The sequence below is a fragment of the Mus pahari genome, chromosome 10, assembly GCF_900095145.1.
Source record: "Mus pahari chromosome 10, PAHARI_EIJ_v1.1, whole genome shotgun sequence".
NCBI lineage: Eukaryota > Metazoa > Chordata > Mammalia > Rodentia > Muridae > Mus > Mus pahari.
Window position 1 is genome coordinate 104,115,152 of NC_034599.1, and position 26,686 is coordinate 104,141,837.

General features: G+C 55.3%; 1 protein-coding gene across 7 annotated transcripts; it reads right to left on the reverse strand.

Annotated features, from left to right (window-relative positions):
• Positions 1 to 26,446, reverse strand: Pth1r (parathyroid hormone 1 receptor). Of its 7 annotated transcripts, XM_021206170.1 has the most exons (16): positions 26,271 to 26,446; positions 24,109 to 24,165; positions 21,613 to 21,732; positions 11,032 to 11,134; positions 9,119 to 9,253; positions 7,257 to 7,367; positions 7,027 to 7,145; positions 6,761 to 6,855; positions 6,343 to 6,538; positions 5,872 to 6,025; positions 4,567 to 4,627; positions 4,191 to 4,257; positions 3,871 to 3,965; positions 3,176 to 3,317; positions 3,052 to 3,093; positions 1,853 to 2,399 (listed from the first exon to the last, which is right to left on the reverse strand). In XM_021206170.1, exons 3-16 carry the CDS (start codon positions 21,685 to 21,687, stop codon positions 2,019 to 2,021), a joined length of 1,776 nt encoding a protein of 591 aa, XP_021061829.1. In that variant the 5' UTR covers positions 21,688 to 21,732; positions 24,109 to 24,165; positions 26,271 to 26,446; the 3' UTR covers positions 1,853 to 2,018. The 7 variants fall into 7 exon arrangements, with proteins under 7 accessions (XP_029399025.1, XP_029399021.1, XP_029399022.1 ...); XM_029543165.1 differs by lacking the exons at positions 21,613 to 21,732; positions 26,271 to 26,446 and adding an exon at positions 24,899 to 24,978 and having other exon boundaries at positions 1 to 2,399; XM_029543161.1 differs by lacking the exons at positions 24,109 to 24,165; positions 26,271 to 26,446 and adding an exon at positions 21,309 to 21,423 and having other exon boundaries at positions 1 to 2,399; positions 21,613 to 21,698.
• Positions 26,447 to 26,686: the final 240 nt, after the last annotated feature.

Below are 26,686 nucleotides of genomic sequence, written 5' to 3' on the forward strand. Positions count from 1 at the left end.
AGGTCCAGAGGCTACCAGTTCAGTCAGGGAACTGCTCCTGGATGAGGGCCTTGGGCCGATGCACTGGGCTGGATCTGTCTCAGACAAGGGACAGTGACACCCAGCCTAAAGAGCGGAGCATGGCTGTTCCTGTCCTGGGTGCAAACGCCCCAAGGAGGAGGCTGGTCTTGGCTGAAGATGTGTCCGACTGAATACAGGAGGCCTGGTCTGACATGGGTGCATGGTACAAGGTGGACTCTTAGGGCATTTGACACCTTTAAAAGAAAAGGACATGTCTATTTGGGGGATCCAGAGGGAAGATGGTAACTGGGAGGGACGGAAGTTAACCTGGGGGTGATATTTGAATATTTTCAGGTCATGGCGTTCTGAAAGAACAGTCTGGGGTTGTCAGTGCAAAGAGTAAGTAGCTGTAAGGGTTGAGCAGTCTAAAAGTCCTGTAACGCTGAGCTCACAGGTCAGTCTGTGAGATCCTGTATAAACCCTGTACAGAGGTAGCACATACTCCAGGAAGAGGAATGGGGTTTTGTCCCACTGCGGACTCCTTTCCCAGCCACTGCCTCACCCAGGGTCTTTCCTGACAACACTATGGTCCTGTCACTGTCTTCTGACCTGGCACTGTCTTTTGACCTGCTCTCCTATCTCCTCTGACCTCCACATGGAAGCAGGGACTCTAAATGTTCTCAGGCTCCAACTCAGCCTGGCTCGGAAGCTTTGGGAAGCCTTTGGATGGTCATCTGTCCCACTGGCCATCAAGGGGGCCTAGGGATGACGGGGGTTGGCCTAGGAGTGCTCAGTATATGCCCATAATACCCGATGCCTGAGTTAGACGGCTTAGGCCTGGGGTGGAGGAGGACTGGAGGAAAAGCAAGGTGGTTTGATCTGAGAAAGGGAGGGACAGACCCACCAGATGTTACAAAAGCCGGGTGGTGCAGTGAGCCAAGAAGCCCACGTAGAGGCATGTGGCCTGAGTGTCAAGCCTTTTGAGGGCCCATAAATGGTTCAAGACAGGACCAGCACGGCCCAGAGGATGGGGAGTCAGGTGGGGATCCTGAGCAAACGTTCTGGCTATTAGGTGAATGTACAGGTCTAGCCTTGCAGGCCTGCACCCCAGCTAACCCTTAGGGCCTAAACTCCTAGCTTCCAGAGCCAGGGCAGAGGCAACCACCTCCCACTGTCCCTGTACCCTCGGCTAGAGGGATCCTCTGCCCATTTTGGAGCCGCGGTTACATACGGAGGCCACCTGTGTGGCCGTCAGACAGGAAAGGGTCACCTGGTGGCAGGGCCTCAGGCTTGAGAGTGAATCAAGGACCTGAGGTGCCTGCTGTCACCTTGGCTGCAGTGACTTGGGGCTAGCAGGTCCGAGTTGTTCCGCGGAAGCTTGACTCCCAAGTGTACTCAGGACAGCAGGGAAGGCTGGCAGCTCCCTCACAGGTCCACCTGGCTGCTGGGATTCCTGCACACCCTCTCTAAGCAATGTCTGCTTTGTTTTGCTTTATAAGACATGGTCTCATGGATCCCAGGCTACCTCTCAACTTATCTACGTAGCCAAAGCCGTCCTTGAACTTCTGATCCTCCCGGCTCCGTCTCTAGAGAACTGGGATTACAGATGCTAGTCTTGTTCATGAGGTGCTGGGAATAGAACCTAGAGCTTTGTGTGTCCTGGGCCAAGTGCACTACTAACTGAGCTAGTTCCAAAGCCCTCTTCTGGGCCTTGAGAGCAGAGTCCCCTTCTGTTGGACAGTGCTGAATCCCCGAATCCCAGACCCTTCCTCCATAATGAGACTGGGGTCCTTCTCCCAACCATGTGCAAAGCACTCCCCACACCCTCTCATGGTTCCGAGACCCAGGCATCCTTGAGCACAACACAGGAAGCCACACATAGCTCCCTTTTTTTTTTTTTCTTTTTTCCTTTTGTTTATCTTTCTGGTCCAGTCCTGAATAGACAGCCAGTCAAACACTGGCTTCTTGGTCCATCTGTCCATCTGCCCACACCAGCAGTCCAGCCCCTTGGTGCCCAGTCACATGACCGTTTCCCACTCTTCCTGCAACAATGGAGGTGGCCGTGCAGACCCAGAGGCCTCCTCATCCAGGCCCGAGCAGGAGCCATTAAGGAAGCCGTCGTCCTTGGGAACCGCCATAGTAACTGGTATGGTTTCGTTCTCAATGGCTGGAACGCCGGGCTTGGCATGGCCAGGCAGCTGGGAGTGGCCATTGGTGGTGGCAGGAAGCAGGCGGGGGCTGAGGGGAAGGCTGAGTCCTGCACGGGAGCCCACATTGGTCACACTTGTGTGCGACACCATTGGACCATAACTGTAGCTGCTACTCCCACTTCGTGCTTTACGCTTAAAGTCCAATGCCAGTGTCCAGCGGCTCCAAGACTTCCTAATTTCTGCCTGCACCTTGGGGACATAGATGGGTGGCAGTCAGGTGTGCCCTCAACCCTGCCACCTGTGTTTCCCTGCCACCATCCCCGCATTAAATGATAGGAGACTACTGAAGAAGCCCAAGGATAATCTGAGCCTGATCCCCAGTATATAAAAACCACACAGCCAGCACCCAAAAGCTCAGATGGCCCAAAGATAGCTGAGTCCTCAGACTGAGTTCTAAAAAAATTCCTCTCTGAGACTGAAGGACACTTTGCCATGCCACCCAGGGATGAGCCCACACATCCCAGTATAGTCTGCGCTTGAGTCAGCTTTGAAGCCTTCTCTCTACCTTCACAATGTGGTCAAGGTTCTTGAGGAGCAAAGAAAGAATGGTAGCAGGGGAGAGAATGGAGGGACAGGGCTTGAGGAACCCCTGCCTGCTTGCTCCTCCCACCTCACCCCTGCCTGCTCCTCCCACCTCACCCCTGCCTGCTCCTACTACCTCATCCCTGCCTGCTCCTCCCACCTCACCCCTGCCTGCTCCTACCACACCACTCCTGCCTGCTCCTACCACACCACTCCTGCCTGCTCCTCCCACCTCACCCCTGCCTGTTCCTCCCACCTCACCCCTGCCTGCTCCTACTACCTCACCCCTGCCTGCTCCTGCCACCTCACCCTTGTTTACCTCACCATTGCAGAAACAGTATATGATGGCAACAAAAAATCCCTGCAGAGAGAGGCACACACAATCAGGACCACATCTCGACCCCACCCCATTCGCTCCCCAGGACCCTGGGCAGGCTGCACACCTGGAAGGAGTTGAAGAGCATCTCATAGTGCATCTGGATCTGCCACAATGTCCCTGAGACCTCGGTGTACGGCAAGGCCATGAAGACGGTGTAGTGGACACCGAAGAGCGGCACAAGCACCAACGTGGACCTGAGCAGCTTCCTGGACACCCGGGCATGCAAGTTAGGCCACGTCCCTCGCCCTACAACATAGTGCTTCTTCCTCCCACCCCTACCCAGGCCCAAGCTCCAGAAGTGATGGAGGAGCGAGAGGCTTTGGCGACTGTGGCTTGGCAACCAGGCTCAGCCAAGGATGGCTCCTGCCAGGAGGCAGTGTTACTTGGGCTTCTTGGAAGCTGTCCTCCAGTAGACAAGTGCAGTCGCTGTGTCCATGGGGCCTTTGCACCTGTTGGCATGCACCCTTTCTCCTGTGACCTAACTCTTGAGGAGATGGTTTATTGGAGCCAGCCTCTACCCACCTGTCCCTTTGATTCCCTCGGGGCAGCTGTCTGAGGGCGGCTGGGGTGTAGCACATTAGCAGACCTCCCTCTAGTGTAAAGCCTGAGAGCAGGTAGCAGAGCGAGATGCAGCACTGCTGTGCAGGCCGGGCTGAAGCAGACCAGAGCCAGAAGCTCAACCATGGGACCTGGTCTTCACTTGGGTACATGGTGCTTACACCCTGAATTCCACCCCAAATCCCAAGAGCCAGAGCTCACCGGTACTGCTGCCTGGTGTCACACCGGCCCGCATTGGTCTCCCGAAGCTTAGTGGCAAGCACCCGGATGATGTTGATGAAGAGGATGAAGTTGAGCTGTGGGAGGGAGCCTGATTGGAGACTGGCCATGCCATGGGCCCTACTCTGTCACTGGGTCTCTAGGTAGCTCCTAGGGCCCTTAGCTTCCCCATCTAGATTGCTGTAGGAATCATGTGGTCTTTAGGTTTCTGGTCCTTGGGGTCCAGGGAAGCCATCACAGATGTTCTTGCTAAGGGCTAGTCACCGAGGCTCATAACCACACTGCCCCCAAGCCCTGCTCACCACAACAGATGCCAGGATGGGCACCTGAATGATCCACTTCTTGTGCCCGGAGCTCAGGTCCCAGCACCTAAGGGAAGGGGAAGCATTAGCCACCGGCCAGTCCACCTGGACCCTGGAGTTATCCTGCTCTGACACGAGCCGTTGAGGACACAGAGCTGCATGTGTCTGGGCCTCAGCACTCATGGGACCTCTCTGGAAGTCACCTCCTGTGACTCTGAGGCTCCTGGCTGAAGGCTGATTAGGAATTCCTGAGGCTGGAACTGCTGGTGCACAGCGTCTCCCCCATGATTCATAGAAGCGGGAACCTGAGCATTTCCAGCTGTGCCAAGGTCCCGGCTCCCCCACCCCCACCCATATACTCTGCCGCTTGACCTACCCAGTGTTGGCCAAGGTTGCTCTGACACCGACCCACACAGCCACGAAGACAGCCGGCAGACCTGCGTGCAGAAGGGGCACCATGAGGGGCATGTGCTCGGCCCCAAACCCTTTCCTCAGCTTACTGCCCTCATCCCTCACCCTAGGCATGTGGCTATTTAATGCCAACCTAACAGCCCTCAGGACTCAACGCAGCTCTCTGCCCCATTTAGGTTCCTTGCTTCCTGTGAGCACATGTGCACACCTGCTGGGCATATGCAAAAAATAACCGGCTCTTTCTGCTCTGGGCTTAGAGCACCGACGGGGAGAGAGCTGGTGTCTAGCAATCTTTCTGTTCTGAAACTCCCTCTCCAAGCTTGGATCGAAAGGTCCCAGCTTTCATGGATGAGGTAGATAAAGTAAAGGTTGTCTTCCAGGGAGAAGGAGCCCGATTCCCCTCCCTCACCTTCATTCCCAGCCTGGTGGATCCTTGGAGGGAAAAGGTGTCACCTGGTTTGTGGTAAGGGTGTGACATTCCCAGATCATAAGGTTCTGTGTGCTCCCTAATCCACATGTTTCCAGCCCACCCACACGCCTTCTAGCCCAGCAGCTTGTGTTAGTTCCTGGAATCAGGCCCAGATCTGCCCAGCTCTGGGACTTGCCATGGTGAGGTCAGGGGTAGGGCATGTGCCAAGGGCCAAGGAGGCTGTGGAGATGAGGGTTCTCTAGATGCTGAGCCCAGGAGCCTCGAGCCACTGGCCTACCCCTCCACAGTCTGGCAGCTTTCCCCAGGGCCCAGCCAAGCTCTGCAGCTGCCAGCAGTGATGAACAATTATCAGTAACCAGATCCAAGGGCCCAGGGGGGTGGGGGATGGTAGGACAAGAAGCATCCGGGGAAGCCGCCACTGCAGAGAGGCCAAAGCTAAATGGGACCGAGCTCTGGTCCTGTGGCTCTGGACCTCACCTCCTGGTAACGGATGCGAGCCCCGCCCTCGCCCTCGGGGACCTAGGTAGGAGGCTACAGACTACACCCCCAACCCCAGGTTGACTGCTGAGTGAAGATCCCACTCCGGTCCCAAGTTTAACCTCATCTCATCCCCAGGAATTATCACCCTAAGAGAGCTGAAATGCCAGGCAGGTCAAGGCAACAACACCTGGTGAGCCCTGCCCATGGTCACACTGAGTCCCTTAAACCTGGAATGGAGTTAAAGTCACAGCAGGATGGGCAGGCCCCCAGCCTGCTACAAAACAAGAGGGGCAGGACATGCCCCGTGAGAGCGCCTTACTCGGGACGCTGTTACCCAACCCACCACACTGGTCTCCATACCCCAGCCAAAGATGGTGAAGCCCCACAGGTACTTCTTCTCTGAGAAAAAGGCCATGAAGATGAGGCTGTGTAAGTACAGCCCCTCCACCAGAATCCAGTAGTAGTTGGTAGCCAGGAAGTAGAGGAAGAAGGTCACGGCCACACGGCAGCCAGCCTAAGAGACCAACCGCAGTTAGCTCCAAAAGGTAGGCAAGGTTTGGTCACATTAGGTGGAGAAGGAAGCTAACTCTAGGCTGCTGGGTTGGGCTGCTGTGGGGGTGGGGTGTTAGCAGCAGGTAGCAAGGCAATGGGGAGGAGAGGTTGGGGCGCTCCAGTGTGGAGGGAAGGGGGTCACTGGGAGTCGTTTGCAGTAAGGCGGGGGTAGGTGGGGGGTGAGTTGAGCCGCGTGAGGGTCCCTGTGAGGTGGGTTTACTGGCCTGAAGCTGGAGGAGATAGCAAGAGACAGGCAGGGGGTGGCAGAGGGGCACTCACGTAGCCAACCGCGGCAGCGGCGGGCGGAGGCGGCACCTGCGCGATGATATGTAACTCTTCCTCCGTGAGGCGCTCGGCCTCATCCAGCGTGAAGCCAGAGTAGAGCACAGCGTCCTTCACGAAGATACTCGCGGCGCGCAGCATAAACGACAGGAACATGTGCATGTGGATGTAGTTGCGCGTGCAGTGCAGCCGCCTGCGGGCGTGCGACATCACCGTGGGTGAGGGCACGGGGGACGCAGCGGTGGGCAGGAAGCTGGGCTGTGCGCCGTAAGTGGGGACATCACGCAGGGGGGATGGATGCAGTGAAGGGGGAAAAAGGAGGCTCGCACCCTGGACCCCTCCGGACCCACCCTAGACCACGCTCCACCCCTCGCCGGCTTTGCCCTGCCCTCGCCCCACTCCTCGCCCCGCCCACCTAAAATAGGCTAGGATGAGCACAGCCACGGTGAGGGAGGCAAGAGACATGGAGTATCCCACGGTGTAGATCATGCCCAGGCGGTCAAATACCTCCTGCGCAGGTGAGAAACAGAAAACTGGGACTCAGGGTGGCCACCAAGGGCAAAGTGGGGACAAATTAAAGTTGCTGGAGAAGTAAAGACTAGGAGAGTTGGCTAGGTTGAGGTTCGCTAAAGGGGAAGGTGTGGTCTTAAGGGTCAAGTTTGGGAGGGAGGAGGTGCGCACCCGTTCCCGAGTCTCATTGGTCATGAACTTGAGGCACTCGCTATAGTTGGCCCACGTCCGGTTGTGCCCTGGAACCACCTCCCAGCTGCCATTGCGGTCACAGCGTCTGTAGGCATGGCCTGAAGGGTCATGGGACAGTCAAGACGGGCAAACGGAGATCTGGGGCCACTGAGGCTCTGGAATCCATTTTATGGTGTCCCTTGGTCCCCCACCCAGTTGGCTAGCCTCACCTTTGTGATTGAAGTCATAAATGTAATCGGGACAAGGTACTGCCACCACTTCACCTGGTGCCCCTAATGGCCAGCAAACGATGTTGTCCCACTCTGGCAGGCAGGGACGTCCTGTGCCCAGAGAAAACACAGAGTCAGGTCCATAGCTAAGGCCCAGGGACATGAACACACTTGGGGTTTGATTCCCACGGGAGCAGTGTGCCCTGTGACTGGAAACATCAGGTTTGGGGCATTCTAGAAAAGAATATGTTGAGCCTTTACTTCCCCTTACCCCCTAAACCCCACGGCTTCAGAAAATTTACTGCAGTCCCCATCATGGAAACACTGATATGAGTCCCAACCTGGTCTGAAAAAGGTCAAGAGCAGAGGATGAAGCTACACAAAACAGGCCTTGGCCGCAAGGGCTCGGCTGGCCTGCTCTCTGAAGAGATTTTTTAAAAAAGACATTGCCGGGCGTGGTGGCGCACGCCTTTAATCCCAGAGCTCGGGAGGCAGAGGCAGGCGGATTTCTGAGTTCGAGGCCAGCCTGGTCTACAAAGTGAGTTCCAGGACAGCCAGGGCTANACAGAGAAACCCTGTCTCGAAAAACCAAATAAAATAAAATAAAATAAAATAAAAAATAAAAAAAGACATTGTTTCACTCTGTAGAAAGACCAGGCTGGCCTCAAACTCACAAGGATCCACCTGTCCCCAGTTTGAAGAAGAACCATTTTCTCAGATTTTCCCTCAGCTCGAAGGCTCCCTTCGTGAGTGACCCTTCCCTAGAGACCACAGAAGGAAGTCTGGTTCTCCGTGCCAGCTGAACTTCTAAAGCTGCTAACCTCACACAGGTGTCCCCCGCTCTCTGCATTTCCATTTCCTCTTGGGAAGTTGACGGATATCAGCCTAGACTCCTTCTATCCCGGCCGACCTGGAAGACCCACGACTAACCACTCAGTAGGTATATCATCCTCTAAATCCGAACACTGATGCTGAATTTCAAAGGACAGTGATACGTCTCACTTTGGAGCCCTGACAGCCATGCTAAGTGACCTCAGAGGGTCCCCAGCCTCTAGATCACTGCATTCCACACCAGCTTACGGCCCCCTCTTCCCCCCACTGCAGGGCTTTGACCACAGGACTCTCTAACCTCCCTGGAAGGCAGCCTTGAGGGCTGGATCCGCCCAGCTCGGTGAAAGGCTCTCTGTCTTGGGCGCCATGTTCCCAGCTCCACCCGGCCAGGCCCACAATTCCCTCTGGTCCCTGGGGAGCCACAGGGTGACCACAGGCTCCCAGATGTGGCCCATCTGGAATCTGCTGCCCACCCTGCTGGCTCTAACTGGCCTTGTGGCCACAGCTTGGGCTCTCTGTTTGTCTCTCCTCACCTCCCCGAGGCAACCCTGCTTCCCTCTCTCCTCTTCTCTCCTTGTCCCACTGTCTGCCTCCACCCCTCTGAGGCTGCTCTCATCTCTTGCTGCGTCTGTGGCTCTCCCCACTATGTGTCTTTCTGTACTTCCTTTGACGTCCCAGACTTCTGGGTTGAGCATCTTGTTCCCTCTCTGTCTCCCTGCATCTCTCCCTGACTCTGTCTCTCAGGACTCTGTCCTCTCTCTTTACCTCAGTGGATCACGGGTTCCCTGAAGCTCTGGATCCTTCTCTGGGGAGGGCCAGTGAGTCTGTTCTGCACATTTCCTTGTATTCTGAGGCCTCCCAACTCACCTGACTCCCCACCCCCACGCGTGATGCCTCCTGGTCTGCTTTTCTGGGAAGGGAGCTGTGGTCCCTGACTTTCTGTAGAAACTCACATTGGTGGAGACAGGTGGATCTGAGCCCAGTCAAATGACTGCCTAAGGAGGGGTAGGGCACAGGATGGACAGACATACCTCGGCGCCTGCTGCCGGTGGGCACATCCTTGTTCTCTTTAGACTCAGCGTAGAACTTTCCCGATGCCTTCTCTTTCCTGGACTTCCCTGACGTAGATGCTGGCGTCCACCCCTTGTCTGACTCCATTATGTTGGCTGGAGAAATCGGGGTGGTTCTAGCCATCGGCTGTGCTGTAACCACAGCCCGCCCCCTCACCGGCTCCCCCTTTTTACAGTGAGTTGACCCTATCAAGGATGCTGACACTCAGGCTGCTGGAGGATCAGGGAGGACGAGCACGTGACTCGGGAACTTTCATGTGTTTGCCAGGTGGAGAGACAACCAGGAGACAGACATGGTCAGCAGAGGTTCAAAGGGGGTGACTGACATACGAGGTGGGGTCACCTAGGAAGCAGAAAGGCTGGCCGGCCAGGAGGCAGAGCCACGATGGAGGGAACAGCCCGCCAGAGGACGCATGGCAGAAACTGGGAGAGGTGGATGGAGGTAAAGGCGATAACCTGCTGTGCACCAGGAGTGGAGTGCATTGTGTTAGGAGTGGACACACAAGCCTGCCTTCTCCACACTCTGCCCAGGACACTCAGCTTCTACAAGAGCTCTTGAAGACACCACCTGAGCTGGGGCCTGACCTGTCCTCCTTGAAAAGACACTGGAGGCTTCTGTCCTTAGCCAGAAAGTCCTTCTCACTGTCTAACTTGTGTGACTTCAGCTGTAAACCAAGCCGGGGTACCTCGGGTACCCTCCTACGTTGGGGGTCCGTGGGAAGCTGAGTCCAGGCAACCTGGACTGGGGTGACAAAGACTGACAGCATTCTCGCTAGGGCAGGGGTTCTGTGATAGATGAGGAGCCAGAGATGTACCCAAACTATAAGTTCCACAACTAGGAAGAGGGTCCCATTTAGGATCATATGAGGTGTTTATCTGTCTCTACCCTTTGTGTGACTGGGAGCCACAGGTGGGCCAGGATAGGTGAAGCTCAGTATGCAGAGGGAGTCTTTACGAATGTGAACCAAGTCCTCATGCATCATAGAGAATCTGTCACCATTTGCTTGTGTCCTGGGTATGCACTACTCCCGGCCCCCAGTGAGAGCCAGCTCCAGAGAGAAAGATGCTCTGGAGGGACAGTAAGCCAGGGTCTGGCACCCTCTGCTGATGAGATCAGCCAGACCGCAGAAACCTGGATGGATGCCAATGTAGCCCATACCTGCTTCCAGGAAACAGACTCGTGGAGGGGGGCAGAGAGGAGACCCTTGAGATGGGAGATACCTTCCTTCCCCATGGCCAAGGTCCCTTAGAGATGCTGGGGGGGTCCAACCCCCTCTGTCCAGGCTATCAGCTGAGTCACACACACATCCCCATCCCTGTCCCCCCCATCCCATCTAGTTCTAGGGACTCTGGTTCTATGCAAGAGCTCTGTTTCAGAGAGTTTCTCATCCTTCCAGGCGTGGCGTGGCTACCTTTTCTTTAAGGAAGTTGGCCCAGCCTACCCTGTTAGGGACCAGCACCCTCTTCAAAGCTCCTGGCTTGCCCCACCCCTTCTACATCCACTGGGACCCCATGCTTTGTCTGCCTTCTCCATCTGCAAAGGGAGACCCACACATCTTTAAGCAAGTTCCAAAGGCTCTTCTCTCTCTCCCCCTCCCCAGCCCCCACATGGCCATGCCTGGGTCTGAGGGCTCCAGTGGGCTGACAGCACTTTCCCAAGGCCCAGAAGGTAAGGACCTCCTGAGCCTGCTGACTTCATCCTTGCGCGATCCATCTCTTTTTAGGCCTTTACTCTGGTCGGGTCTCCCTTTCTTGAGCCCACCCTAGGTTAACATCCCCAACTCCTTCACCCACTTGTCCCCCCCCCCCAGCTTCCTAGACTCCCACCCTTTTCACATGCTGACCTCACGCCCACCTTATTTCCCCACCCCCACCTGCTGTGTGCAGAACTTCCTTGAGCAGCTTGTCACATTGCGCCTGGGCACGGTGCAGCAGGAAAATCTGTTCCTCTTTAGTAAAGACATCGTCCGCATCCACCTGCCAAATCAAAGGTCAGGTTGTAGGCAGCACTTCCAGGTGAGGCAGCTGGTCCCAAACTCATGCAACCTCCCCAGGGATTCCCCCCTTTCCAAAGGTGATCCCCTTAGAGAGAGCATCTGCCTTCCAGAGCCTCCCTTTTGAAGTTCTGAAGCCACGGTAACTCAATGGCTAGGACCTGCCCCTTGCTGGGAGGAGAAAAGAATTCAGGCTGTCTTGTCTGTCTGTCCAGCAGTATCCAGGCATCCACTGGCATTCTTTGTCTAGTCCCCCACCCCCACCCCGGCGCACATGGGAATGGTGGAATGTCCCAGGATGGAGCCTCACAGGGTCCTGGCTGCCTGCTGGGGATCCGGAGTTAGAGCAGGAGTGCTGAACTCTGAGGAGACAAATCCAGCCTGGATTCCTTCAAGTTTCAAGGCCCCCGGGGACCATGACAGCCACCATTTTCCATGCTGACCCAGTGGTCAGTCAGTGCTTTTCCCAGTGAAGGGTCAGAGTCTCACCCTTCCTACTGAGCTCGCCAAAGAGGGAAAATGGAGGAGCAGTGGGCTGGGCTGCACCCCCACATGCAGCTCCGCACAGTCCTAGGAGCCCTTCATCCCACTGGAAGTTTCTCCATCCTAGCAGATGCTGCGGGGGACATGTGTAACTCGGCACAGGCCTTTGCTCCTTCTGACCTCTCTGCAAGAATGTCCTCTTTCCACTCTGTACACCCACGGGGACCCAGCAACATCATTTTAACCCCGGAAAAGAGAACAGTGCAAGGGGTCAGGGAGAGTCTCTTGCTGAGATGGTGGCTGCTGGAGGAGATCTAAGTCTCCTCTGACTCGGAAGCTGGGGCCAGCATCTTGCCTGGAAGAAGTACGGGGTGGGATACTCTGGGACAGCCCAGGGCAGTCAGAGCCATGGACCTTAGACGTCATGACTCCCCTAGAAAGCCTACCTCTTCCTTAAACTCCAAAGAACACACACAGCCTGATCTCCCTGAACAGACAGCTCTGCCAGCCCACGCCTGGCCATGTAGGCAGGTCCCTTTAGTAAGGGTGGAGCTACGAGAGGCAGAGAACTTGGAGGCCTGGAAGGAAGGAGGCGGGTCAGGGTAGGGGCGGGCCGGCGGGAGGGGGCGGGCGGCCCGGGTCAGGGAGCCCGGCTGCAGGGAGAAGTTAATTGACCGCGTCTCTTGGCGGCAGCTGCTCCGGCTTTCAGGCCAAGGAGTCTCCAATTGGCTCCGCGGAGTTTTGCTGGTTTTACTTAGCGGAGGCGCGCTAGCTAGCGTCTTTGCGCGTGCGTGTGACTGGCTGCGCACACGCTGTCTGGCCAGTGTGTGAACTTCTGTGTGCCCCGTTTATGTTAAGTCCTCACGAAGGAACTGCCTAACTCGTAAATTTGGGCTCTGGAGCCTGATGTGTTTGTGAAAACGCATGTGTACATGTTTGTGGGTTAAGGACTTTGTAAGGGCTTCTGGGAGTGTTGCCGAACGTCTCTAAAATGCATGTCTGTCTGCTGCTTCCGGAGCCTGGATCTGAAACGGACTCTCAGGACTCAGCTGGCCCTCATGCCTAGGGGTCCCAGGAAGGCTGAAGTGGATTCCCCTGTGCTGCGGGCTCCACAGCTCTAACCCCTCCCCACCGTTAGGACCGCACTGTTAGGACCACACAGAGCTGGCTGGGGCAGGCTGATAAGGATCAGAGAGGACAAATAGGCTTGTAAGATCCAGAGACCTCCAAAGCCACCCTGAAGCTCTCCTAATGGCTCTGACCCTGGAGATCCAGCTAGTGGAGGTCTGATTCTTACACAACCCCACTCCGATTACAGAATCTACTCCCTACCAATCATTCAGTCGCTGTGGTTAATATCTCTCTCCATCAATTACTACTCCCTCCCAATCAGCACCAACACAACGGAGGTTACCATCACCACTAGTACTAGTCCCACAGTACTAGTCCCACAGTACTAGTCCCACAGTACTAGTCCCACCAGGAGCACTGCTGTTACCATCAATACAGCCACTCTTACTGATACAGCCATCACTGCCCTAATTGGGCCAACACCATTACCATCACCATTACTACCAGCACCATCACAGCACCCCCAGAATGGCTACAACCACCACCGTCTGCCTACGTTATCACCATCAAGATCAGCACCACCACAGGCAACATCAGCACCATCACTAATATTACCACTTGCTCCATAACACCGTCTGGTCATTTCCCTACCATATCCATTCTTTTATGGTCCCTTCCTTCTGCTCAATTCCACCCCTCCCAAGATATGTAATTCACCACAGTTCTGTCCCAGTTTAAGGAGTGGGCTTACATGTTTGACCAACCAAAGCTCCCATCACTGAAGACTTGCCAATGCATCAGCTTCCTAACGGCCAGGCTTGCCACTGATGTGACCAGGGAGTTTAACCTGGTGGCCTAGACTAGAGGTAAGCAGTTGTGGATTGAAAACTTCTCCACTAACACGCTGTGACTGACTAACATGGCCACTCAGAGGCTGGGCTGCGGTGGCTGCTTAACCTTCCACCTGTCTTCCTTTCCAGAGTCTTGTCTCCTGGGCAGGGAAGGCCATACACTTCTAGCATCCTCCTCCCTAAGCCTTCGTCATTCCCAAGGGCAATGGCCTTGCCTCTGACCTCCCTGGGCGTTAAGATCTACTTCTTTGTCACCCCGCTCAAGAGCTGCCATGCCAGATATGTCTCAGAGTGAGGGAACACTTCTCCAAAGGGAAGAGCAGCCATCTACCCAGGGCTTCCTCTCTGCCAGCCTCAGAACACAACTCCTCATCTGGATTGCTCAGACACCCTCACTTTCTCTCAGTCACACGTCAGGGATTCTCCACTAACGCTAGTGCCAAATCCCACCTCCACCATTGACCAGTGTCTCTGGCAACGTTGCTTAAGCTCAGTGCTTTGGATGTCCTGTAAAATCAGAGTGACAGTGAGGCTGTTGTGGATTTAAATGAACTACTACTGCCTCAAAAGCCGGGGCGGGCAGGCAGGGGAAAGCTGGCTGCTGCTACAGCTTCTGTGAGCAACAGGATTAACTCACCAGTCCCATTCCCCCCCACCCCAGCCTTGTCTCTAGGGGTCCACAGCAAAGGGCTGATGGGTTGTGGCACCCTAGAGAGAACTGAGGGCCAGAAATGGGAGCGGTGCTGGGTAGCCCCCTGAACTCACACCACCATTCAAGGTCACTGCCAGACCCCCCCACCCCCAAGATTACCAGTCCTCTGTCCTGGCCTTAGAGGGATGAGGGGGAAAGATGCTGACAACTCTGACCAGACAGACATCATCACTGTCTGCTGCTCCCTTCCCCCTCGGCAGCCCAGTCACCTCCTTCCCCTATGAGAGCTGTTTTCTTGGCAAAGCTCCAAAATATGAAGGAATCAGGCTGTCATCTTCTTAGGTCCGGAATCTGTATATCTTGAGTCTCAGGGGCAAGGCTGAGGAACTAGGGATTGGGTCATGGCCAGGTGTCACCAACAAGAGTATGACACCTGCCCTGGCAGCAGCTGCCCTGAATACTGTCTTTCCCTTTATGGATGAGGCTCACAGTCTCTCTGACTCTCCTATCATAGCGCTCCCTCCAACAGCGCAGCATAGTCTTTTGTACAAACACAGCACCTCTAGAGTGTGTGAACTTACAGGGGCTGACGTGACTTTAGCTCTGCACTTGGAGGGTGGCCCGAGACACCAAGACGGGCTTGGGAGGCTCCAGGGCATCTCCAGACGGATAGGGGCTGAGGTCGGCAGGTAACTTACAAACCCAGTGCTGCAGAGCCAGTTGTGGTACCCGAGCTGTCAGAGAGATCGCCCCTGAGTTCAGAAGCTCAGGTGGGGTCTCGGTCTCACGACCTGAGAACTTCCAGCCTCTGCATGCTGAGATTGCAGACGCACACCGCATGCTCGGGCTAGGCTGCCCTAATTTAGCTTAGCTCCCAGGAGACCCCAATCCCAGGGAGACCCCTAAAAGAACCGTGAAGTAGGAGGTAGCAGGGTGCGGATGAAGCAGGGTGTGTCAAAGCTGGTGACTGATGAGGGTAAGGACAGTGCGGTCCATACCATCGCCCAAATGATGGCCACTGCTCTTTTGTTTGTTTGTTTTGTTTTTGTTTTTGTTTTTGTTTTTTTTTCTGAGACAGGGTTTCTATGTGTAGCCCTGGCTGTCCTAGAACTCANGTCCTAGAACTCACTCTGTAGACCAGGCTGGCCTCGAACTCAGAAATCCGCCTGCCTCTGCCTCCTGAGTGCTGGGATTAAAGGCGTGAGCCACCACACCCGGCTTCGGCTACCGCTCTTAACTTCCTCTTCTCCCTGCCAGATTCCACATGCTTACGCCTGTGATCTCAGACATGTCAAGAATCTACCCCTTCAGACAAACGGGAAGAAATGCAAGGGTTCCTTTTTCAGGTCCAACACTTGAGTCTCTGTGCAAGGGGCTTCTATTGCATAATATTTTCTTAGCAGGATGCCCTCTTGGGTCACATCAGCGACCCCCTTGCCAGGGTCAGCCTGGTCCCTTAAGGGACAGTGTGCTTCGCCTCCTTGCCTGCCACTGGAGAAGGCAGACATATTTGGTGTCCCACTGTCCGGTCTGTGTCTGCTGACACTCTTCATCCTCACTTCTACTACATACCCATTTTACAAAAGGGAGACTGAGGCTGAGAGAATAGTTGGAAGGAGAGGGCCAGGCACGGAGCTAAGGCGTACTTTACACTGAAGCAACCATCTTGGAGCAAAGGAAACATGCAGCTTCACGGCTGCTGTGGCACCAGCCATCACACCACGTATCCACACCCTGAACTGTAACCCTTTGCTGCATCAAGGAAGCGTCCACAAAGGGAGCTGATGCAGTAGAGAAGTGACCATAGAGGCAGTAGCAGCACTGATGTTGGAATGAGGCTGACCCCTCTAGCTGGGCTGAGGACAATTGGGCCTTGGTGTTAAGCAAAGACACGAATGCCTCCGGCAAAGTAAAAAGGAAACATTTGGCTCTCAGGAGGTCCTCTTGTGACCTTCTGGCCTTCCTGCACCCTTTCTCCAGGTTCTACTAAGGGGACCCACGCTGGCACCTCTCGATGACCCATGCCAGCTGGCTGGGGACTGTTCTCTTGTCCCTTGCTGCCCTCTGTCCATCTGGCTGGCCACAGCAGGCTGGGACGGACTCCTCATCCTGCTCCGCCACCGCTGACAAGTGCTGACTTCCCCCCCCCCCCTTGCCAGGCCTTCCTGAACAGGCTGCCTGTGTTTGGGGCTGGGAGGGGTTGGGGGGGAGGCACTGTGACGCCTCTCATCCCAGCCAGCCAGCCAGCCAGCCAGCCAGCGTGGCCGCCTTTGGGGCAGGCGGTGGGATGGAGCCTGGGGTGGCAGAGTTGGCCGCTAAGACAGGGTGGATCTTCACAGGCAGCCTCTACCTGAGGTAGGCAGGGGGACTGAAGCCCACAGGGAAGGGATGGTTAGCCAGCCGACCCGCAACTCATAGCACTTGGCATGGGCACAAGGCTGCCCTGGAGTTGGGGTCCTAGGGAACGTGGGGGTCTCCAATGTCTCCAAACCTGAGCAAACTCTGCCCTCTCCTAGTAACATTTTCAAGGTTCTGCAAAAACCCCACCATACCTTTTATTTTTCCTGGGGCTCTCTGAAATAGCTGCCTTCCTGATGTGGTAGCCGGACCAGGGAGTGTCCCCAGAAGGCCCACAACAGGAATCTGGGGGAGGCTGCTTGACGCCTCATTAAAACATTCCGAAGAAAACCCAAGTTCCCAGGAGGGCCCATGTCCCCCTCCACTGCCCTGTGCTCAGGCAGTTCTGGGATTTGGGGGGCGGAGGGGGAGAGGATGTGTTTAAGGCAGGTGATATAAAAAGCTTCGACAGATCAATACACACAAGATAAATAACCCACAGAAAGATGGGTAATGGCTCTGAGCGAGCTCTTTGGGCAGATGGAGAATAAACAAGTATCAGGTCTGAAAATCATTGGCTGAGGACAAGTTAAAATGACCGGGGACACCGCCTTTTCACCTATCAAAATGCTAAGATGAAACAAAAGGGCCCTCAGCACATCCTGTAAAACAGCCCAGCAGGGAGAGGGCCCTGTGGTCAGTCCTGGTGAGTATAAACCAGCACAGCTTTTAGAGGGCAATTTGGCTATGCCTATTAAAATAAAAAATATGCATGTTCTCAGACCCAGCAAAGAGAAATTCTAGAAATATCCTACCAGGAAACGGTCACGTGGTGAACCGAGAGGGCATTTCAAGGAGCTTCTCTGCCACCATCTGGAACTTCTCTCACATGCACACACACACACACACACACACACACACACACACACACACACACACACAGACTGAAAGAATGAGAAAACAATTGGGAAAGGATCCGATGTGCATTTGGATGCTCATCAATGTTTAGCGAAGTTCATACTTTGGAGCACTATACAGGATTAAAAAGAACTCAGAGAGATGGCGCTCTGTTTAAAAGCACTAGCTGTTCTTCCAGAGGTTCAATTCCCTACACCCACAGGGTGGCTCATAACTGCCTGCAATTCCAGTTCCAGGGGATCTCACGCCCTCTTCTGGCCTCCTCAGATACTGCATGCATACGATGCACAGACATGCAGGCAGAACAGAAAACATACAAATAAATTAACAACAACAACAACAAGGACTTGGAGGCTGGAGAGCTGGCTCTGTGGTTAAGAGCACACACTATTATTGTTAGAGGACCCAAGTTCTGTTCCCAGCATCTACTTCAGGTGACTTAAAACAGCCTGTCACCCCAGCTCCAAGGGACCTGACATGCTCAAGCATTGCATGGATGCACAAAACCCACAAGGATATACAAACACTTAAAAAAAAAAACATAATATATATCCTAAAAGATTTACATTCACAAACATGAAAATACAACTTTAGGTAAAACGATGCATGCACGTATCACACAGCCCCATGGGAAAGCTCAGAGAACTTATTTAAAACAGAGGAAACAGCGAGACAGGGCATTCTCTTTGCTAAGCTCACAAAGAGGTGCCATGTGAAGCATAAGGAAAGAGATAGAGGACCCTCCCCAAACCGTCAAAATGTCTTCCTCTACAAAGGGGACAGGGATTTCTTTGGCAGTGCCAACTGATGGTTTCTGTTTGACCTGTATCAGTTGAACTCTTGAGATGGCTCAGTGGGGATGGACAATCCTTGCTGTTCACGATGAGAAGCAGAGTTCAGAGTCCCAAACCTCATAAAGAGGAACCAGAGAGTCCTCAGGCGCCTGCCAGCCAGCTAACCCGGTGACTCCGTCTCAAGGAAGGAGGAGGTGAGGACAACACCTGGGCTATCCTCAGACCTTCAGAACACCCCACCCCCACCCCACCCACCTATACTCATTCATACGCACTCATACACAGAGATTAAAATAATACAAAAGCAAGTATAAAAGTGTGCTCTTGTATTAGCCCTGAAAGAAACAAGTCTAAAGGCAAAGCAACAGAGGATTCATTTGTAAAGAGGAAAGACTACTCAGGGGACACACAGGGACCTCTCGGCCAGAGCTTACTCTCACCTCACCTAGAAGAGTCCCCTGTAGAAGCCAGAAGTCCTGGGTTCAAGTGGTTCAGATCTCACCACTGCCGGTCTTACAAGGTGAGCCTCAGGGTCATTTCCCCATAAAATGGCTAGGGGAGTAGGTGGATCAAGAAACCATATATGTTGAGTTCTAGCGCCAGACTCTACCCGGAAAGCCACTGCTTGCTACATGTTCTTTCTTATTTTTAAAATCAAACCCCTTTGGGCAGACAAGATGGCTTCTCAGGTAAAGTCCTTGCCATCTGAAGTCAATACCTGAAACCTACACAGCAGAAGGAAAGAACTCACTCCCGCAAACACACGCAGGCACACACACAAAAAACAAATGTTAAAAAACAAATGCAGGGAACGTTGCCTGCACAGCCATGCTCCTAGCCACGTGCCTAGGAACCCGCGCTTTCTCTGGGGAACCCTATCCGAGGGTCCTGGCCCACACCCAGGCCCATCTTCCTGTTGGGCATCAGCTGCTTTGGCTACAGCTTCTTCACTTTTATGTGAGCTGAGGGCATCCTGAGGGTAAGGAATCTCAGAGGACAAGACCACCTTCAGCCTGTCATAAGCCTATCCTCCTCTAAACTCCACTCTTTCTACATTCCTCTTCAGGCTATCCTTCTTTTTGAGGACAGACGGACCAGGTGAGTCCAGCTGTGGTCAGTGTCCCCCCAGTAGGATGCTCTTTGGTCCCCCAGCCAAGGTCATGGGAGAAACGAGCCTGGACTTGGATCTGGCTGAGCATGTCGCCTGTATGTTTGGCGACAGCTGAGGTGGATGGTCTTTGTCTGTACCTGTACACATCGGGGCAGGGCAGGAGCCCCGGGCTTAGGAAAGAGATGGCATGGCACAGGCTACTAGCTATTTGCTGACTGACTCCAGCCGAGCCCAGGGATCCCACAGGGTGGTGGGTGAGTGAGTTGGCCAAACTCCTGCTCCTTGGACTATACTCCCGCCCCCGTCCCTTGGACTATATACCCCTTAAAGCTGAAACGGGAGATGGTCCAAAGTCAGGGCATGGTCCCTGTATAGCCGGCCACACCGGCATCTGTCTTTCTGCCTTCAGCTTAGGATTCTTCTAAACCAGGAAGTTCTCTGCATATACGTCAACTTCCCTACAGAGAACTATGGAGCCCTAGGTGCTCCACCATACTTAGGGTGCAGGGTTATCATAAGAGACAATGGCCATAGCGATTGTGGATTTACATGAGATAAAACAAAACAAAACAAAACAGGGTAAGTACCTAACTAGCTGATCTTCGTAAAGTGCTTAGAACAACAGACTGACAAACAGAAAACTCAGAGGCATTTGTTGAATACAAATGAACAAACAATGGAGCCGTGTGCACACCCATAGGGTGCACACAGGCACGCACACACATGCATAGGCAGCTGTGTTTCCCTTGGAGTCATGTGTGAACGCAGAGCTTCAAGCACATGTGAACTCACACATGAGTACACACAACCCTACGGACTGACTCAGATGCCCATAAAAGCCTTGTGCCGATATACATTCAGGCACACACTGAGGAAGGATATTGTACCCAACAGCCACATGCACATATATGTGTACACGCTCACGCACACACGCACGCGCACACACACACACACACACACTCACTCACTGAGGGAAGCTCAGCAAATAGCTCTCTCCCCGTGTCGGGAGGGCCTCCTGAACAGTCTCTGGCTTTGGTTGTCCTTTGCTGGACTAGAATTGAGGCTATGGGCCCAGGAGGAGGACATCAAACTGCAAGGGTGTCCGGCAAATGTTTCTCTCGTGTTTCTCTCGTGCTCTCTGTTCACAGATGGGCAACTGAGGTGTGGAGAAAGACAGTCGAAGGTCACACAGCTGCAGGCTGAGCAGGGGGAGCCCCACAGCTCCTGTGTCCTCGAATGTGAGACTGTCCTGTGAAGGAAGCCACTTGCTCTCTCTCTCTAGACCTTGGTCAGGGGTGGGGTACGGGGGGGGGCAACAAGACCTCAAAGTCAGGCACAAAAGCTGACTCAAGAATAGGTTGAGCACTTGAGATGGGACCACTGAGAGGACAGAAAATCTCCCCTCTCTGAGAAATGGCTCCCAGACCCTAGCCCACGATGAGGTAGGTCGCGTTCCAGCTCTCTATTTGTCTGCTGTTCTGAGTCTCCCCGCCGGGGTCCAGAGCTCTCATCTTAACCCCTTTCTTTGTCTGTCCCTCTCCACTATTCTGTCTCTTGGTATCCAGCACAGTACCCCCTAAAATTCAGCACACTCACAAGACTGTCCCACAGCACATATCTTCTGCAAGGTGTACTATGAGATCAGTGTCTTTGGGGGGACCTCCGTACCACACCCACCTTCCTGGGCAAACCGATTTCCACTTTGGGGAAAGCGGTCCCATTCATACATACATACATCTGTGCATCTGTAGGATCCTGAGAACTGGAGAGGGCTCTAAATCCCACCCTCAGTCTAAGTGATTTCTGACTTCTTGCACACAGCTTTGCGCACCGGGTGCAAACAAAACTTGCGAAAACGGAGGCCGCCCCCAGCGCAGTGTGTGAGACTCCACACCCAGAGCCCGCTGAATCGCACTGTTACCACTGAAAAAGATACATACGACCAGAGCCATATGCTCACAGAAGCATGGTGTAGGGGAACTCCAACCACAGGTTTCCAGACCCAGGACCCCAAGCCAAGTCTTCAGAAGTGGGGAAACTTCAGGCATCTGGAACCTACGGTAAGACACCCCAAACAGAGCAGACACCAGGGTTCCTGGTTCGTGGTGGGGGTGGGGGGAGGCGGAGGTCCCATCCCAAAGTTCAGACTATAAGGAGAACCCAAGAATTTGCGCCTACACTCGTCCCAGGAACCTCAAAGCAATTCCAGGAGTCCTGTTGGAGTGTGGACCGAGAGAGACTTACCAGCGCATATGCGGAGCTGAGCACTGGGCAGCAGAGAAGGAGCGCCAGGCTGGGTGCGATCCGGGCGGCCCCCATCGCCACCGCCTAGGGCCGCGTCCCTCGGGGCAGCCGCCGCCGGCCCTGGTGATGGTTGGAGGGTGCAGAGCTGCGTCAGGCCCGGCCGCCCCGCCCACGCCCCGGCCTAGGGGACCCCGGCGTCCGGGCGGCCGGAGGCCCCGGAGCCCGACGCGGGGCCCATTCGCCGAGGGCGAGCGAGAGAACGAACCGGCGCAATGGAGAGAGGGAGGGCGGAGGGAGGGAGGCAGCCTGAGGCCGGGCGGGCGGCGGGCGGGCGCCGAGCGCTGCTGAGCGGCCTGTCTGCCTCGGAGCGGAGAAATCACATCCATATGGCTGGGCCCCCCGCCCCCGGCCCGCCCCCCGCTCCCCTCCCGCGCCGCCTTTTCTTTCTTTCTTTCTCTCTGTCTTTTTTCCCCCCCTCTTTGGGGGAACTGGGAGCCGTGGCTTCGCTCCACGCCCAGTGGGGGAGGGGCGGGGGAGGGGTCGGGGTCGCGGTCTGCGGGGGGCGACCAGGCTGTTATTTTTAGCTCCGCGGCAGTGGGCAACAGGGGAGTCGGGGCGGGGCAGGGGGCGCGTTTTGAGTTGCGCGGGGCGTGCTACTAGGGGATGCTATCCTGACTTTTGCAACCACACTGAGCCCTTCGGCCGCCAGCTCCGGGCTCTCCCGCGGCATCGTGGCCGGGCTCCCCGGCTCAGTCTGAACCCCCGTGACCTTGTTGCTCACCCTCTGCACCCCATTTCCCATCCTCCGAACCCGCGCCGCGTGCGCCCGAGCGGCACGGGCGCTTCTGCTGCCCCGACGCTGAGGCTGCCTGTCTGCTTGTCAGTCGGTCCTTCGCTACCGTCCACCCCCCACCCACCCTCCCCGCGCTCCCCGGCTTTGGCCTCTGCTATTCCAGCGGCCCCAAGCTCGGTTTCGGTCACTCCCTCGCTCCCCCCTCCCCTCCTCTACGAAAACATTTGCAAGTTTCCAAAAAAGCCACCGAACTGAGCGGCAGCGGGGCTGACGACTCCACAGGGCTCCAAGGAGGCGCCGCAGACTGACACCCAGACGGAGCAGCCGGGCCCGCCCTGGCCGGGCCCCGAGTCCCCTTCTGCCCGACTCCGGCCTCCCGCGCCCCGCGCGCCCGACCCCCACCCCATCCCACAAGCCCCGACTTACTCCGAGCTCGCCGCCGCGGCCCCCGCCTTGCCATGAATGTCGGGGCCCCCCCGACAGCCTCCCCAAGCCAGCGCCCCGTCCGCAGCCCCGGGGGGACTTCATGGAGCTCTCAGGATCCCCCCTGGCCTGCCTGGCCTCCAGAGCCCCCCGCCCGGCCGCTGCTCCGAGCCGCCGCCCGCCTCGCGCGTCCCTCGCCTCGGCGTCTGCCGCTCCCCTCCCCCCGCGGCCCGGAGCCTCTTCCCTCCCCCCTCCTCCGCGCCCTCCCCGGGCCTCCTCCGCCCTTGCCCCCGCCACTGCCTCCCAGGCGGGTGTGTGCAGGACAGAGCCGAGCCCGCTGCCCCCCATCCCGGGACATCTCTCCAGAGACCCTGCCCCGGGTCTTTCGGCAGAAGGATGAGTATTGCGGGAACGCAGTCTAGGGAGCTCTGACATCGGGACCTGAGAACCGTGACTGGGACGCTGTCCCGCTTTTGCTTTATTCTTTCCTTTGGAAAAGCACAGACCACCCACCCACCACCCCCCGGTCTTCCGGCCCTGGCTGATGAGCGGGCGGCCACACGAGAGGAGCCACTGGGAGGCCGCCTGGTATTTCCCGCGCCTTGGGCCGCGGCGCTGCCCGTGCACCCGTGGGGTTCCTGGTCTGGCTATGTGGGGACCCTGGGGAAGCTGCTCCGCCTCCAGCTAGAGCCAGGCTACGCAGCCGACGCCCTCGAGTCCTGCCCCGCCCTAGACTGGTCCTTCATCCTCTGTCCCACTCCTAGTCCCGGGGTCTAGCGGACCGGAGACTACCGTGGTGCTCCTTGGTCTGGACCTTCGTTGGACTCCCTGTCTAGAGGGGTTCCTTTTCCATTCCAGGTATTTTAAATGGTCTCAACCTATTCAGCTGCTTGTTAGGCGTCTCCGGTTCTTCAATCTAGCCCCAATTCAGGCGATTAGAGGCTACAAGACTCGGGTACACCTACTCTTGTACTTAACCTCCCTCCACCACGTTATCCTCCAAGTGCTGTCTTAAGTCCTTTGACTTGGGGAAAGTGAGAGAGATGAGAGCTCGTTCTGGGAATGGAGTTTATGGACTCCACGCTGGACACCAGAGTTCTAGACTTTGGACTTCCAAGCCCACCATCTCCCTGAGTACCATGTGGGTACTCATCAGGTATCAGAGAAAGTCGAGAGTGCTTAAACAGAGGGCTAACGGAAGGCCTGTTGAAGGAAGCCATTTTAAGTGTGGTGACCTGAAAATACCACCAGGTAAATGGCATCCTTGCTTGGTCACTTACCAATTGTGTGTCCCGCCCACTAGGACTCTCCCGGTATCCTGGTCTCAGTCTTCTCATCTATAAAATAGGAGAGATGTCCAGTTGACTCAAAGGGTCCTTGAGAGTTTGTGCAAATCCTTGCATTCCAGGGGTTCGCCTGGAATTCTATGCAAATGAGCTCAGCGTCCCCCCATCTCTCCACCTCAAGGATGGCCCCACACCTCAGTGACAATGGGTCCTCAGGTCTGCATTGTCTTCCTCAAACATTTCTTCTCCCACACCCCTCTTCTGTGCCCACTGCTCTTGAGGTTCTTGCCATGGTATTCAAAGACCGCTGCTTCCATCAGAATGACTGTCCCAGGCAGGTTCAGTCGGCTAGACTTTTAGCCTGCTCACATTCGCCCCTCTGTCTGGTTTCTCTGTTTCCTTGTCAGGATCACGTTTTGGTACCGAGGACACTTCTTTTTACATGTGTTCCCACATCTTCCCTTGGTAGTGCCTGATGTGAGATCCCGTCTGTCTTATACAGTCCTCATGCTCTTTGAGGGCGTCTCCCCCTGCCCCAAATATGCTCCAGTATGGAAGACCCACCGTGCTAAGCTCTGATGGTCTCTGTTACGTGTCTAAGTGACCCAAATCTCATGTGATGGCGACCACCGTCCTTTCCCTTGGTGATGAGAAAAGAACACACGTGGCAGAATCAAGACTGAGAGAAATCTAAGAGCTGATAGGGCAGGGGTCTTAGTTCTGACAATAGAAAGCTCTTGCCGTGAAAACAAAGTCAGATCCTCGCACTTGGGCCTCACCTCACCTTCTGTCTGGACACCTGGGAGGCAGAAGCAGACAGATCGGGAGTCCCTGATCTGTACAGCAAGTTACATGCCAGAGCTACTTAGTGATCTCCAAAAGCAAAACGGAACAAAACAACAAAAGAAAGAAAAGATTTGTCCTTGGGTGGCCAGGGGTGGGCCGGCCGGGCAATCAATTACTAGATGGGCATGGGGTCTCTGGGTCCCTTAGGGGAATTTCCCTAGCTGTACCTCACTCCAGACTTTCCTAACAGACTTTCCACATTGTGATCACCTAACTCACCCCCAGGCCTCGGGTTAAATTGCCACCATAGGGAGAGGGATGGGATCACACATTAACCAGTAGCACATTAGGGTCGGGAAGAGCCGGTCTTACCCTCTGACTGGCAGCCCTAAGTAGGGTCAGTGGGTCTGTGTTTTTCCCTTTGATTCCCCAGAGCCATGACTGGACCCTGGCTCTGCCTCTGCTGCTGTGGCATGCATCTCTACTGCTGTCACTCTGAGGAGGGCTCTAGCCAAGGTCCACAGCCCCTGGGACCGCTTTACTCATCGGACTTGAATAGTTCTTCTAGCTCTGTAGTCTGTCTGGCCTTACTCTCTCAGAAAGCCCCTTGTCACCTGCCTGGAGGCTCTGTGGAACCGCTAGCCCACATCAGCATCCGAGAAAACCCCCTGCCCCCAACCCCTTCCCCACGGCTTCATCCTCAACTTAGCCCCAAAGCCACTTGCAAGCTAAGAATAGCTCTAGTCCCAAACTGCTCTGCCCCCACAATGACCCTGACCCTAGGCTAAGCCTTTATCTCAGTCCGATTTACAACCTGTGGCCGAACCCTGACCTCAGGCTGAGACTCCTCCCAGGTTTCAAACCCCAGACCCGTTTCTCTAGTTACAGGTCCCTCTGGAAACTTTTTGAATCAAGGGGCCAGTATAGGATAGGGTGGCCAGGCCTTAAGGGAAGCAAGGTGCCATTTTTACAGCCATTTCGGCTGCTCATAAACACTCCCCTACCCAGCTGAGTCACTGAAGGCTCCCATTGCAGCTGGCTGGGCCGCCCCACTCCTCTTGCAACAGGGTCTGGCTTTCTCACCTCCCGGAAGGTGAGGGAGGGGAGGGAGGATGGGGACCCAGGAGGCCAGGAGCCCTCATTTCAGTCAGGACATACTCTCAAAAGCATCTGGAGGTATAGACTTCCTCTGGCTGATGTCATGGTCACAGGTGTCTTGCTGTCATGACATGGGGCCTTAAGGGCATGCCTTGTCTATCCCAGAACGCAGCACATACACACAAAGGCTTATTGCAGGGCCAATTCAACCTTGTTTCTTTCTCTCAGCTGGACTCAGGCCTTCCCAGCCAAGCTCCTCGAGTCCTACTTACCTGGAATCCACAGGCCTTTCAAACGGGGCCTCAGGTTGCGGAACTGACTCAGGTTGGCCATGGGGAGGCCATGGAGCTTCAGAGAAGTGTCTCCAGTTCAGGCCCGAGCAAGGACACAGCTGGTGGGGACAGGAAATGGCCTAAGTCCCAGCTCTGGTTTGAAAAGAAAAATTAATTATTTTTTACCAAGCCCTGTAATGGCTCAGGACTTTGTCCCAGACCCCAAGCCTGCCAGTGTTCTGAAGTCCTGAGCTAGGCCCTCCCCTTGACCCCCATGGGTTTGCCTTCCAGGCGCCAGGCCAGCTCAGCCTCCAGTGAGCCTCTGCCTCAGTTGACACCCCTTGCCCTTCCAAGCCTTGCTAAGACGAATTCCCCCTTTACCTATCCCTGTCCCTGTCTCATTCTTCTGCCCCTTT

What these genes read in the sequence shown, in the direction of transcription:
- Pth1r (XM_029543161.1), bottom strand. An exon ending in GTGAGCATATGGCTCTGGTC is followed by an intron (nt 11,135 to 21,308) that starts GTATGTATCTTT and finishes TTGATTTGGCAG; the next exon opens with GTGGATGCGGACGATGTCTT. An exon ending in CCATCCTGGCATCTGTTGTG is followed by an intron (nt 3,966 to 4,190) that starts GTGAGCAGGGCT and finishes TCCCTCCCACAG; the next exon opens with CTCAACTTCATCCTCTTCAT.